The sequence below is a fragment of the Carassius auratus genome, chromosome 42 (assembly GCF_003368295.1).
Source record: "Carassius auratus strain Wakin chromosome 42, ASM336829v1, whole genome shotgun sequence".
In the NCBI taxonomy this organism is placed as follows: Eukaryota; Metazoa; Chordata; class Actinopteri; order Cypriniformes; family Cyprinidae; genus Carassius; species Carassius auratus.
The window spans coordinates 8,459,665-8,475,239 of NC_039284.1; the positions used below are offsets into that span (position 1 = coordinate 8,459,665).

The following is a 15,575-nucleotide window of genomic DNA, read 5'->3' on the forward strand; positions in this document are numbered from 1 at the left end:
TATGCTGCTGTTCTCCATTAAACCCCGAATGTGCTGAAATATTACATTTCATTAGTGCCCTCTATTTGTAATAACAGTTATTACCGGATTTGGCATAGATATATAAACAGGTGCAAAGTAAACCATTTTTTGTCAAAGGTTATAGAGAACTGTACGGCTGTGCTCACTTGCTGCACAGAAATACACTGCACTGTCCTCAGCAGTTATGCTGGATATGAGCAGGTTTGCATTTTGTGTAGCATGTCCTGTGATGTCAAATCGAGGTTTGAATTTTTCCTCTTGATAAGCTGTGTCAAAATTGAGCGTTCCTATAAGCTCCAAAGAACCGCTGTTGCTTTTCTGTTGATACCAGTACAGATATGGATAGCTGCTGTCACCGTGATGACAAGAAAGCTTTGCCTCTTTCTCCTCCACTGTTCGTAGAAGATGCTTGGGAGACTGCTGAATGACAGGAGAACAAACCACACAAACTACAAGAGAGTGAGGAGCGCATAACAATACATGTACATTGAAGAACTTAGAATGCAATGCACTGGAAATGCTTACCTATTAACAAATAAAAAGTAATGATTGTGGTTAAAATGATTGCTCTGATCATGATTACAACATTCAAAACAATAAATAACATTAAATTCACAATGCTGCAGATGCCTCTCTAAATATTTGCTTCTTCTGCAGTCAGAAGAGTATAGCTATCATATGTCTCAAGACCGTGTTCACCTCATTTGACTGGGCTGTCGACCCAGGTGCAGATGTGTCATGTGACAGGGGTGGGGTTTTGAGCACAGGCTCGTATAAACTTAAAGCACTGTGCTTTACTCACTGCACAGAAATACACAGCACTGTGTTCAGCTTTCACAGGCGACACCACCAAGTACGCCTCTTTCTCCGCATCTCCTGTTATTGTGAAATCCTTTCTGTCAGCCAAGGGTTGCCTGAAGGAAAGGAAGCCAAGGTGCTCGAGATTTTGCCCGTTGGACTGCTGGTACCAGAAGATTTTGTCATAGCTTTTGTCATGGTGACTGCAGGTGATGTTCATGGTAGCTCCATTGACTAACAAAAGGTTGGTAGGAGTTTGTGTAACAATTAACATTGTGCACAGTCCTGCAAGACCATTAAAGAACCAGGTTAAATTACAGCGATGCCATTAATGCCATAGATGTGTATCTACGTTCAAGTAATGCCTCACCAATGCAACACTGAAGCAGGAAACATTTGACTAGAAATTCTCTCATGTTGAATTCTGAAAACTCATGGGTGAGCTTGTCAGGTTTATTGGATAAAAGGGTGGAGTCTGATTTATTCTGTTCACATCTATGTGTTTTTACTTCTACTGCCCCCTGGTGGGTTGGAAATTGAGTACAGTAGTACAGTACAGTACAGTGTAACTCACTTTCAATAGTACTCACTGCCCAAGCAGTTCTTTACATTTACATTTAGTCATTTAGCAGACGCTTTTATACAAAGCGACTTACAAAAGAAGAAGAGAAGAAGAAATCCCAGTTATACTGTACAAATGTGTTTTCTCAAGTGGATTTGAATGTTGTTTTCAAAGGTCTAGTTCAAACTTGTCTTTAACTAATTCATCAAATTGCATCATATTTGTCAAATATATACAAGTAAACAAAATAACACTTGCATACATTAATGCATGGGTCAATTATCTATAATGAAGGTAGATTTTAGCCCAAACTGTTTTCTAACAACACATGTTTCATTTCTGGTGGAAATGTTAACATGCATTACATTGACCCTGCTGTCCAATGTATAAGCCTATACAGAAATGAGCATTGAGAAGCATTCTCTGGAGTAAATAAGTGTGATAACTAGCAGCGGTAGCCCGTAAGTGTTTACATTTGGCATGTTACGAACATAACTACCTTCTTAACATAAAGAAAGAGTGACACTGTGATGTAATGTATAGGGTTCCAAGATAACGTTTTTGTGCAGAAGTGCAGGAAACCCACAGCACTGTGTTCTCTCGCAGCACAGTAATAGATTGCATTGTCATCTGAGGAAAGTTTTTTCAGGATCAGATTGCTTTTACTTGCTCCATTCCCCAGTAGCTCAATTTTCATGTTAAAAAGGGGCTCTGTGTTATTATTTGCCCTGTAGAGATATCCCATGAGCTGCATTTCTCCGCTAAGAGGCTGCTTGTACCAGAGGATGACATTGAAGCTTGGATTTGTGTGAGAACATTGAAGAGTCACTGACTCTACAGTGTTTTTGGGCAGCAGGTCAGAAGGGGTCTGGATGACTTCAGAGTTCTCCGAGAAGCCTGTTAAGAGAAGGAAACGTTTAGAGAGACAATACTGTTATAAAACACTACACTGAAATAAAAGAATTTTAAAAATGGTATAGAATTTCACAAATAATGGTGGATTAAAACATAATAGTGTTTTATTGGAAAACAAACTCCAGGAATCTTTATTTACAATTTGAAATAAATGATGTTTACTGTGTGTACAACTTTTTTGGGGGGAATATGCATCTTGTGTAAATGCATTTCATTACCTGTTAAAAACAGCAACAAGATAGCAGTGTTGATCAGATGTCTAATCATGTTGTTCCTAAAGACAGATGACTGGAATGGAGTAACGAACCCTTTCTTAAACTTTTTTTCCCTTCACGTAAGAACGGAAACTACATCATAACTCTATCGGTTATAACTGTAAACAGTTTCTGCCCTCTGGTGTACAAATGATGCTTTCTTTTTCTTTTCTTTTTTGGATTGGTTGCCAGATTATTGCTTATCGTGGTTGCTCATTTGTTTACTCGGCCATTAAATAATCTATATTGGGAACTCTGTTAGTGGACAGACATCTTCAATAGATAAACTGCACATGAAGCGAAGACAATATACCATGTACCAAAACACGTGACAGCTGTGCAAAACTGCTATCTGTTATGAGATTATTAAAGGTGGGTTTTTGTTTAATGGAAAGGGAGGAAACAGCACTGTGGTAATATGCAGCACAGTAGTACATAGCACTATCTTCAGGTTTTCTCAGGTTGATAAGATGAAGTGTGGAGTTTGCTTCACCATGACCACTCACTTTAAAGTGCTTCTCAAATGGCTTCTCCATAGTTCCACGCTCATAACTCATATAACCGATGAGTTTCAGCTCAGTGTCCGTCTGTGAACGCTGGTACCACAGTATAGTGTCGTAGTTAGTTATTTGATGGCGACAGGTGATTTCAGACGTTCTTTCAGGACTCCAGAATATTGCAGAAGGAGTTTGATCAACCTTACTAGAAAGCACCACACCTGTGAAGCCACGAAGACAAATACTACACTTTAATTGAATAACTAATTTTGTAAAATTAACAGTTATATTTAAAGTTCAATGTTAAGATAATTCTTATATTATTACCTATGAAACAAATCACAGCGGTTGAAGAAACAAGAGGTCCTCTCATGTTGATCTTGTGTGAGGGTGTATGTCACAGACTAGATACAGAGGAGAATCACTGGATGAATGCAGATGGATGATGGGTAATGCTGCACCTCCTACGAATAAAGCGTATTGAAGGGTTGTGTCTAAAAAAAGCAGGGTGCATAAAAGTAATAAATCATTGCCCCTTATTATTAGTATAGTTTGATTTGATCCAAATATAGTAACATTCTGTAAATAATAATATAATTGAAGTATATTAATTTTAATATATTCAGATTTTAGTGATATTACATTGCTGACTTTCAGCATCAGTTTGGAAGTGCATAACATAGTGCTTTGGAATTATAATATGTTATTTTTATTATTTTTATTTATTTATTTTTAATAGGATGCACTGTGAAGCATTTCTTGATATTTAACTTAGAACAGCTACTGAAAGGCTGGTGTTTTAATTGACATATACAAAGTATAATATTAACTTTATGAGATAACCAAGCAGACCCTAATTAAGATTTTATTTTCAATAATTAAATTAATCAGAATATAAAATTAGATTCAATAATCATTCAATACTCAGATATAATCTTATCAGAACATTTAATTTTATAACTTTAACTCATGACAAAATATTTTATTTATATGAATAATAATCATAGTAAGTTTGTATATTTAAACATGAATATAATGCATAGCTTTCACTATAATAAAATGTGGAAATATTTCAGGATTGAGCTCAAAACACTTTAAGGACCAATTCTCACTATTTACTAGTTGCTTACTAGAATGGATATTCTCCATCATTACCTTTTAATAAGCAGCAAATTAGTAGTTCATTGAGGCAAAAGTCACAGTTAATAGTTTGTTAACAGTGAGAATTGGTCCTTAAGAATTGGTTTATCTTATTATTTAGAAGAACATTTAGAATAACATGTTCTTATCTGCCTCTCTACATCTAGCTCTCTACAAATGAAGCACCTGCTTTGACACACCATGAAAAAGCACAATCATATGCTGTCAGCGAACCCTGAATGTTAACCAGTGCTGGTCTGTGCAGGTGCAGAGGAAGGTAATTGTAGAGAAGGCTTAACTCTTGCAGCACTGTGCGATACTGGCAGCGCAGTAATACATGGCTGTGATTTTGGCCTCTCTGCTACATGTTATATGAAGCGAAGCATTATTTTCACCATCACCGTTTACACTGAAGTGAGCTACATATGGATCCTCAGTCTTTGGTTTTTTATAGTATATATAAGCTAAAAGTTTCAGCGCTGTGTCCCCAACTGAGCGCTGATACCATAATATTGTGTCATAGGTCTTGATGCTGTGGCTGCATGTCAGCTCAGCCGTACTGTCAGGATGACACAAGACTGCATCTGGAGACTGTCGGACGTCTTTACACACAGTGGGGACTGTACAAAGAGAAGAACACAGAGTGAACTTTACAACTTGATTGTTAAAGAAAAATGTAATGTTTGTTCTTGAATTATAAAAATTAAATCTGAAATAAAAAAAATAAGAACACCTGTTAGAAAGAGTACTGTCACAAGTTGGATGGAGAGGCACAACATCATGGTGAGGTCTTAACTGAACTGAGCTGAGCTAAGCTCATTTATTCAAGACAGGAAATGGCATCATCAAACCACCAGACTCCTGCCTTCTTAGAAGTTGTTTTTATTATTATGGGTGTAACTCATCAGTGTGGTTTCATGCAGGTGTACCATGATGAATTAAAGATCAGAGCAAGGTTTTTGTCATGGAAGGAGAACGTTTGTGGCATTGTGCATAATACGCTGCACAGAAATACTCTGCACTGTCCCAGTCTGGTCTCGCTTGGAGAATTTTTAAAGTAACCTCCTTTTCTCCATTTCCAATTAAATTAAAATTATCCTTATATGATTGTTCAATCTCCTTTATGCTCTCATATTGTGCGTAACCGATAAGTTTCAGGCTAGAATCTCCATATAACTTCTGATACCACAGTATTGTGTCATAGTTTTTAATTTCATGTCTGCAGACCAGATTGACAGCCTCCTTGGGTTTACACAGCACATCCGAAGGGGACTGATCCACCTTCTCACAAATCAGGCAACCTGAGAATCCAAAGAAATACTGTTAGGTACAAATACTGATGCATTTCAATGTTTTGAGCCTTCATATAATATCTATGTGCTAGTTATACTGAAATCATAACACCTGTAAACCAGCTCAGGGAGAAGAAGATGTTGAGTATAAATCTAATCATGTTGGTATTGCTCATATCAGAAGAAAACTACTGAGGTTTTCAGCAAAGTAGTTGACTTAGACAGAGGAAATGATGTCATGGTAAAATGGGCAGAATATCACATCCCAAAAAAAGAGAAAAAAGGGTGTGAATATCAGGTTACGATTACTAATAGAGCACTTTATACAAAACAGATAGTTTTGAAGCAGAGTACTATAATTCAGCTCAATTTAGTTCAGTGTTGATTAAATGAATTTCAATTACAGTGTCAATGCTGCATAATTCATCGATTATGAAACAAATTGAAGCTGAAGAGGACTTCTTATAGAGGATATGAGATGCTTTAGAAGAAGTTGTTTATCCATCCAACTTAATCAATGATGTTACTGGATATTAATTGTCTTTTAAACCCCAGCTAAGCAAGCCAAAGGTGACAATGGCAAGGAACCAAAATTCCTTCGGGTGACAGTAGTGAAGAAAAATACCCTGGGAGAAACCAGCCTTCGTCTGGGACTTTTAATTTAAGTAACCCTTCTGTTGCATTCTGTTGACCTATTTGCTTGCTGAATGTATCAAATTGAAAACAAAATAGAGTTGGCAGGAACCTCTCGTGGAATCCATCTCAACCCAACTGCTTGAAAGCTAATGAAAGAAGCACAAAAGATATGAGCTTTTTGTAGGGCTCGTTTTGGGGCTACAGCACTGTGTGCACTGGCTGCACAGAAATACACTGCGCTCTCCTTCAGTGTGAGATCTGAGATTGTCAGGTTCACAGAAGACTTGGCATCTCCCTCCAGCTTATATTTTTTATCATCTGCATTCTCCAAGTTATGGGTACCATGAAAGGAATATCCTATAATATGCATGCCTTGCCCTTGCTCATGCTGGTAGTACCACAGTATGGTGTTGTAGCTGGAGATACTGTGAGAGCAGGACAGAGTGTAAGCCTGTCCAGAACGCACAATTACTTCAGAAGGAGTTTGATCAACACTGCTCAACAAATGGCCTGCTAAATAAATTAAATAGCAATTTTAGTGCACTGTGTGGTGTATACAAAACTTCATCAGATTATGTAACAAGAGTCCAAAAAACAACAACAACATTTACAATCACTTACCAAAATGCCAGCAGAGCAAATAAACGTGTAGAACTGGATTTCTGACCATTATCAAGTTTTAACAACAGCGGGTTCTTACAACAGTTTTTTTTTTTTTTTATGTATTGAAAACTGCATATGTTTATCTGTCTATTTGTTGCAAGTTCATCTGAATTTCATCAACGTTTTCAGAGGGGAGTTCCTCCCTCCATCCTCTCGGGTGGATGTGTTACATAACAGCCCCACCTATTGAAAGGCACAAAACTGTGCTCATTAACCTCAAGCTGTTGAATGTTTGATCAGTGCTTTAGGGTTGTAAAATTTAGGTAGTTACGACATCCATGTATCTGGTTACAGTATAGATTAGGGAAAACGGTTTACAATTACCTAGCTGCTTATTAGCAGGCATTAGCATATTGATGCCTTAATAATGCCTTATTCTTCATGACCCTATTCTAAATTTGTTAACCAAACCCCATACCTTAAAATAAATACCACAACTACCTTACTTACTACCAATAAGCAGAAAATTATTTAAAAATATATAAATAAATAAAACAGTCTGAAATGAATACCACTGGAGCAGGCGTGGATTAAAGGATTTTTTTCTTTCTTTCTTTTTTTCTTCTTCTTCTTTGTTATCCGTTAATCACAGAATTAAAAGATGTTTTTGTAATGAAAAGCTTGGATCTAAAACACTGTGTAACATGCAGCACAAAAACACACTGCACTGTCATTAGACGAGAGATCTTCAATGGTCAAATATCCATTGCCATTTCCTTCCCCAGACATTTACATTTTTTTGTGTGAACTCTTTTTCTGGGTTTTGTTCTTTTAAAAATAAATACCCCATGAATGTGAACCCTTGGTCCTGGTTTTGTCTGAACCAGCTAATTTGATTGTAATTGGGCACACTGTGTGAACACTGGATCTTTGCAGATTCCTTTGGTTTCTTGATCACATCAGGTGGAGACTGGTCAACTGTATAGGTATAAGAAAAGCCTGTAACAAACATACAGTATGTTAGATAAAAGATAAAAGATAGAAAAAAAAAATAGACATAGGTATTATGAAGTATTTTACTACAAAGGTCTGGTTAACAATACAGCCTTACCAGAGAGATAGATTAGTGTGACAGTAATTATGCTGAAAACTCTCATGTTGATATTTAGTACTGGGGAGCTCAATCTAAACATTCATGAGTGATTGTTACTCTGACACTGTTAAAGTGCATGACTGTAGTATATGATGCTTGACTCCATAGCGCCCCACATATCCAAACTGTGCAACGCAGCTGTGTTCTTTTCTTTGCCCTGAAGTTTTAATTCATTTGTATTAACAATTAAGTCAAAACAATACAATAGAGTGGTTAGATATTTTCATTGTATCAACAGAATGATTTTAAATTGGGCACATTTTAAAAGGTCACTCAAACATATATATACATATATATCAGTGATGCGCTGGTCAATGTATTAATAACCCGCACCCGACCGACGTTTTCAACTAACCCGCCCACAACTCAGATCGCAAAAAAAGAAAAATAAAATATTGTACCAAACCCGCTTCCTGACCCGCATTTTTTAAAAGCAGTAAATGCTCATCGTAAATGAGTCTTTGGGCCATAGACGTAGGAACTAGGCAAAAAACCAAACAAACAAAAAACAACAACAACAACAACAACAAAAACATAAAACAATCGTCATTAAGCTCATAATTTATACTAAAATAGTCTAGCTATGTCTATTTTGATGTTTCTGCAAGTTCAGCAGACAGTGAGGTTCGGGTTTGTTCCGATCAGAGCTCGTGAGCGGAGAACGCATTTCTGAATATTCCGCTCTGCTCACTCATTCTGTGGGGTTGCTCGCTCAACCCAGAATTATACATTTAATTGTCACTGCAAAGATGAAGTTGACGATGCGGACTCGCCATGAACATCAGAGATAAATGCACATTTCATATGGATTAGCTTACATAATCAGAGAGCAGCCTGTTTATTTTGGTTTGAATATTTTCTTTTAAAATAGACATTTCTGTAATATATAGCCTATATATTTCTCAAATCTGTGAGGCACAAGCTGAGTTTCGACGCCCTCCAGTTCACATGCAATGCAAGTGTTCTTGCCGGTACCTCATTACATTGTCTGCTTTATATTTGCTTCTTATTTATTAAATACAGGCAATTGATTGATAAAACATTGATCAAAATTAAAATACAATTTATACAAAACAAAAATCTTTTAAAAAGAGTTTTCTATAAAACACAACTTGATGAAGTCGTCAAAATCATGTTTTTACCAAAAACAGCACTGTTGATCCCCAGTCTTCTTGACCGCAGACACCCGCTCATTTTGGATCAACCCATGCATCACTGATATATATATATATAAAGCATCTAATCAGTTGTTTGAACGTGTCAACACGTTTACATGAGCAGTAATGTTTGGATTAGAATGTTGACGCAGAAACGCATTATCAAATGTGTTCAGCCCCAGGACTGGTTTGCAGCGATCGACCTGAAAAACGCGTACTTTCGTCTCAATCCTCCTTGCCACAGACCATTTCACACACACCAGCGAGCATGCCCAGTCAGTGCTGAACTGCCTGAGTTCCTTCAGGGGCAGGACATTGGTACCACTAAAACACTTTCAGAGGCTCCTGGGGCATATGGCATCCGCAGCAGCAGTCATGCCGCTCGGGTTGCTCCATATGACGCCACTTCAGCACTGTTGTTTCAACCTGTTGGTTGCGCCTTACTGGCCCACCCGGACCTGGTTTTTGGAACTCATGCTCCTTTTGACAGCCCCTCCCTGGCACATCCCCCTGAGGAGGAACCTTCTCTCCCAGGGGTTGGGCACCATTTGGCACCTGCGTCCAGATTTTTGGAACCTCCATGTATGGCTTCTGTATGGGAAGCGGCAGACCTAAGTGATCTGCCACCAGCAGTGGTAGAACTATCACTCAGGCTAGAGCTCCCTCTACGAGGCAGGCCTATGCTCTGAAGTGGAGTCTGTTCATGAATTCGTGTTCTTCTCACCGAGAAGACCCCAGGAAATGCCCGGTCAGAGTTGTGCTTTCTTTCCTGCAAGAAAGGTTGGAGCATAGGCTGTCACCTTCCATCCCTGAAAGTGTATGTGGCTGCCATTCCAGCCCATCGTGATGCAGTGGACGGCCGGTCCTTGGGGAGGCATGACCTGATCGTTATGTTCCTGAGGGGTGCCAGAAGGTTAAATCCTCATTGGACACCCCGGATTCCCTCCTGGGACCTCTGTATTGTTTTGGCAGGACATCAGAGATTGAATTCAGTCTAGCATAAGTTCCTGTCTCTCAAGACAGCGCTCCTGGTCACGCTCACTTCCATCAAGAGGGTAAGGGACCTCCAAGCATTTTCGGTAAGTGAAGAGTGACTTGTGTTCGGGCCGGCCTAGTCTCATATTGTCCTGAGACCCCGGCCGGGATACGTGCCCAAGGTTCCCACCACTCCCTTCAGAGACCAGGTGGTGAACCTGCAAGCGCTGCCCCTGAAGGAGGCAGATCCAGCCTTGGTGTTGCTGTGTCCCATAAGTGCACTTCGCATATACGTGGGCCGCACCCAGAGGTTTAGAAGCTCTGAGCAGCTCCTGGTCTGCTTTGGAGGTCAGCAGAAGGGGAAGGCTGTCTCCAAGCAGAGGTTGGCCCACTGGATCGTGAATGCCACCACCTTGGCGTACCATTCCCAAGGCGAGCTGTGCTCCCTGGGGGTGAGGGCCCAATCCACATGGAGTGTGGCCTCCTCCTATGCGCTGGCACACGGTGCCTCTCTGACAGACATCTGTCGAGCTGCGGGCTGGGCAAAACCCAACACTTTTGCGAGGTTTTACAACCTTCGTGTAGAGCAAGTTTCTTTCCTAGTGTTGGGTAACAGGTAATTGGCGGGAAGGGCTGGCTGGGTGCCTCTCTTCCTGCACCATTCCCCCTAACACAGGGATATGAACACCTTTCTTCTCCCAGTAGAGTTCCCCGGTTGGCGTATCCTGGTCGAGCATCCTCCAGCACCCTTGGCAGTCAGATTTGGCAGAGCAGTCTGTCACCAGGCCCAGTACTGGTGTTAGCATGCCTGGAGCTCTGGTCAGTCCCTGTACTGGGCTAGGTGTCTATAAGGCTTGATTCCCTACGGGTAATCGCATATGTGTATTCTTCCATGGTAAGGTTTCCCTCATGGCGAACCCGTGTCTTCCCTTGACAGACCCGCTCTGTCAGTCTCTTCTGGCAGCTGTTCCATCCCTACTCTAAGGTAGGACCTGCCTCAGAGACCCATTCCATATGTTGTACTGTCCCCTGGGACAGTCCATATCAGTATCTCCACATGTCACCTCCCTGCGGGTAGGATGTGGTCTCTGTAGCGACCTTTTCCTAAGACTCACTTCCCCATCGTCTTGCCAAGCTGTAAGAACAAATAGGGAAGATTTGAAGCAATCTTTCTTCGAAGGTTGAAATCCCTTCCACTAACTTTGTGTGGGCGGAACAGCAGCGTGGCCTTCTCCAGCAGCGATGTACTCACCCTTTGGCCTCTTCGTTACCAAGGTCAGTGAATTTGTGCTGGGGCTTTGGGAAGGCTACGACCTTAAGCGTAGCTTTTGTGGCACTCCACGGCTTGTCAACACCTGAAGCCCCACAGGATTGTGACGGTGTTCAGGTTGTTGCATTTTCCATAGGACCCCATATGTCGTTCGACATAACTCGTAGTGACCGACAGATAGGGAACGTCTCGGTTATGTATGTAACTCTCATTCCCTGATGGAGGAAACGGAGACTTTATGTCCCCATGCCACAACATTGAACCGGTTGCTGTTGCCGGGATACATTCTGCGCTCCCCACCATAAAACCTAATGAGCGGATGCACCTGTCGCCCTATTTATACCCGTTGACACGGGGAGTGGCTCAGGTATGTTAAATCCACTAGCCAATTTTCATTGCTGTTTTCTCTTAAACTCAGAGATGATTGGCCTCCCAAGTGAGACCCCATATGTCGTTCGACATAACGTCTCCGTTCCCTCCATCAGGGAATGAGGGTTATGTACGTATGGTTACAGTGACCTTGGAAAAAACAGACGAATATTAGCATTGATGCCATTCTTCTTACGATGTAACAAGAACATGGGTGTTATGGGAAGTGTTCCCGATTCGGGTTGACTTAATGCAGCCTGGCAATCCTTTAATGGATTTCAATTATAGAAAGTGTGTCGTAGCAATGACGCATGTTATCGTGCAACTATTTTACTGGGTGTTTTGAAGGCAGATCGAAGTTTGCAATGAAAAATACATTTGCAAACTGTAATGACGCAGAGATCAGTTAGCTCCTCAATACGTATTCATGCTGAAGCTGAGATCGTTTGCCAGCTTAAATGAAAGTTAACGTGCCTATCGTTTTTACTCGTACATTACACGTCACACCCTGATGTCACGTGTCATTACAGGAGCTTTACAGGTTGTGTTTGAACGCACGCACATATTCCAGGAAATCACTGGCAGTGTGAAAGTGCAAAATCTAGCGACCCGGGAACAATTGCCGGGACTCATTACTTGTGTATTTTCAAGTGTATTTTCTATTTTATCTTTGAAATAATTTTCTTTGAACATTTATTTTCCAAACTAAATATCCCATTAATGTGAATCCATGGTCCTATTTTTGTCTGTACCAGCTGATATGATTGTAATTGGGCACACTGTGTAAACACTGGATTTTTGCAGTTTCTCCTTGTGTCTCAATCACGTCAGATAGAGTCTGGTCAACTTTGTTACTATAAGAAACCCCTGTGAAGAGAAGATTCTTTTAATCACAAAACAGAAAAGAGAAAATGTTCAATCACTTTGCCTAAATGCATACAGAGCCTTACTTGAGAAACTGATTAGTGTAACAGTAATTGTGATGACAGCTTTCATGTTGACACTCAGTATTGGAGAGAATCGTCCCTAGGTTACGTATGTAACCCTAGTTCCTCGAGGGAACGAGACGCTGCGTCTAGCGCTTTTGGGGAATGCCTTTGGCAAGAACAACTCTGAATATCGTGTGCAATCAGTTCAATAGAAGAGCGTGACATCACGGATGGGGTGACGTAGCGACCAGGAAGCTATAAAGGCATGTACCACACAGCTGGCTTCAGCTTCGAGCAGGGAAGCAAGCGCCGGCAGGGGTGCCGGGAGTATGGCTCTGCGACGCAGCGTCTCGTTCCCTCGAGGAACTAGGGTTACATACGTAACCTAGGGACGTTCCTCTTTGGGAACTCGAGCTGCGTCGAGCGCTTTTGGGGAACGATGTGCCAACGCTGCCAGACTACCAAACCCCTGACTAGTGTGTATCCGGAGAGCACAGCTAAGGCGAGAGGACAGAAGAGCCAGGAGCGGCTTGAATATCGAGATTGTAAAATCTGGCGAATGTAGAGGGTGTGGACCACCCCGCAGCGTTGCAGATGTCCAAGAGGGACACACCTGCTAGAAAGGCCTTAGAGGCAGCCATACTCCGCGTAGAGTGAGCCTTGGCTCCCAAAGGAAGGGGAAGACCAGAGGACTCATAGGAGACGTTGATAGCCTCGACTATCCAACGACTAAGGGTCTGCTTAGAGGCAGGAGAACCCTTTTTAGGAGGACCGTAGCAAACAAGCAATTGGTCAGACTTTCTCCACAGGGCAGCTCTGTGGATGTATGCGTTCAATGCTCGCACTTGACACATACAGTTTAGCTTTTCCTGGTCTGGCTCCCGAAAGGGAGGAGGACAGAAGGCCTGCAGTACGACAGGTTGTGGTGTGACAGAGGGAACCTTCGGAACATAACCCACTCGAGGGTATAAGAATGCTTTGGCCATACCAGGGGCAAAGTCTAGATAGTTAAGGGCCACCGAGCCTGGGCCTGGAGATCTCCAACTCTCTTTAGAGAGGTAATAGCCAGTAATAGGGCAGTCTTAAGTGTCAGATGTCTGTCTGAGATTTCTTGAATTGGCTCGAATGGAGCTTTGCAGAGAGCCTCTAACACCACAACCAAATCCCACGAGGGAATACGGGACCGTACTGGAGGTCTCAGCCTCAGTGCACCTCGGAGGAAACGTGTAAATAGGGGGTGTCTACCCAGTGACTGATCATTGAAAGGGACGTGGTAAGCAGCTATGGCCGCCACGTACACCTTTAAGGTGGAGTGGGTTAACCCCGCAGAGAGCCTAGCTTGTAAAAACTCCAGAACTGTACCAACTGGGCAGTTAACAGGGTCAAGGTGGTGATCTCTGCACCATGAAGTGAAGAGTTTCCACTTCAGGGCATACAGTTTCCTCGTAGAGGGAGCTCTGGATTGGAGTAGGGTCTCAACAACCTCGGTTGAGAGACCAGCTGCTAACAGATGTGCCCCCTCAGGGCAGATGTGCTAACAGATGTGCCAAGTCTGTGCCATGGCATCTAGTCCCAGTGGAGCTGGGTGAACTAGAGAGAACCAGAGGGGACATTGCAATGTCTCTCGAATCGCGAAGAGGTCCACCTGAGCTTTGCCAAATATTTGCCATATCTGCTTCACCACCTCGGGGTGAAGCATCCACTCCCCGGGCCTCGGCCCCTGTCTCGACAGCATGTCTGCTCCCACATTCAATCCTCCAGGAATATACACTGCTCTTAACGAGAGGAGTTTGCCCTGGGACCACAGGAGAATCTGGTATACCAGCTTGTACAAGGGGCGTGAACGCAGACCCCCCTGGTGATTGATATAAGAGACTACCGCTGTGTTGTCGGTGCGCACTAACACATGACAGCTTCTCAGGTCTGGGAGGAAATATTTCAATGCTCGATATACTGCTAGCATTTCTAGACAATTGATGTGCCTTGTCAGATGGCGACCGCTCCACAGACCGCGGGCAGGGTGGCCACTCATGACCGCACCCCAACCGGTGAGGGATGCGTCTGTCGCTAGCGTTACACGTCGACCAAGAGCTCCCAACACCGGGCCCTGATTCAAGAACCAAGGTTTCTTCCATATGTCTAAGGCACGAAGGCATCGCCGCGTGACCTGAATAGTTCAGAAAGGATTTCTCCTTTGGGGAAAACCCCTTGATCTTGAGCCACCACTGTAGGGGCCTCATGTGCAGGAGGCCAAAAGGTATCACGTTGGACGCAGCTGCCATGAGCCCTAACAGTCTCTGAAACTGCTTGACAGTGAGTGACTGGCCTTCTCTGACTCCTGTGTTGTGGAAGGATGGATATGTGGAAGTATGCGTCTTTGAGATCTATTGTGACAAACCAGTCCTCGGATCTGATTTGGGCTACAACCTGTTTGACAGTGAGCATTTTGAACTTCAGTGACATAACTGAGAGGTTTAATTGATGTAAGTCTAAGATCGGACGCAACCCCCCATCCTTCTTTGGAACTATGAAATACCGGTAGGGTATTCACTTCTTGTTCCCTAACCAGAGCCTGCTGGGGGCCGACGACTGTCGGTGTAACCCCATTGAATCTCGGCGGTGGACGGCCGAACTGAATAGAATAGCCTTTTTCTACTGTGTGCAGGACCCATTGAGGTACATTTGGCAGTAGTTTCCACGCTGCTCGATAATGTAATAAGGGAATCAGTCTCTCGAGACTGATCTCTGGTGTAAGAGGCCCCCAAAGGGGATCGCCGGATCTAGCAGATGAGGAAAGAGATAAGGACTGGCCCGTCTCCATTCCCTCTGCCAGATCCACCTGCGAACCCCATGAGTGCAGCAGCCGCTCTTCCTCAGCAGAAGCGGGGCCAGAACCGCGGGGAACGCTGGCGAAGGCTCCCTCCTCGAAGAGATCGAAGCGTCCTCATCGGCAATCGTTCACAATGCTCCCTCGAGAGCCGACTCCGCGTGCTTCGACCCCAGG

The 15,575-nt window shown here is 42.6% G+C and overlaps 2 gene segments (V, D, J or C); both read right to left on the bottom strand.

Annotated features, from left to right (window-relative positions):
- Nucleotides 1-1,766: 1,766 nt before the first annotated feature.
- Nucleotides 1,767-2,723, bottom strand: LOC113060540 (T cell receptor alpha variable 12-3-like). The segment is given in 2 exon segments: nt 1,767-2,278; nt 2,515-2,723. Coding segments are annotated over 2 exon segments (477 nt in total).
- Nucleotides 2,724-2,825: 102 nt separating this feature from the next.
- On the bottom strand, nt 2,826-3,499 carry LOC113060290 (immunoglobulin kappa variable 1D-16-like). The segment is given in 2 exon segments: nt 2,826-3,268; nt 3,375-3,499. Coding segments are annotated over 2 exon segments (489 nt in total).
- Nucleotides 3,500-15,575: the final 12,076 nt, after the last annotated feature.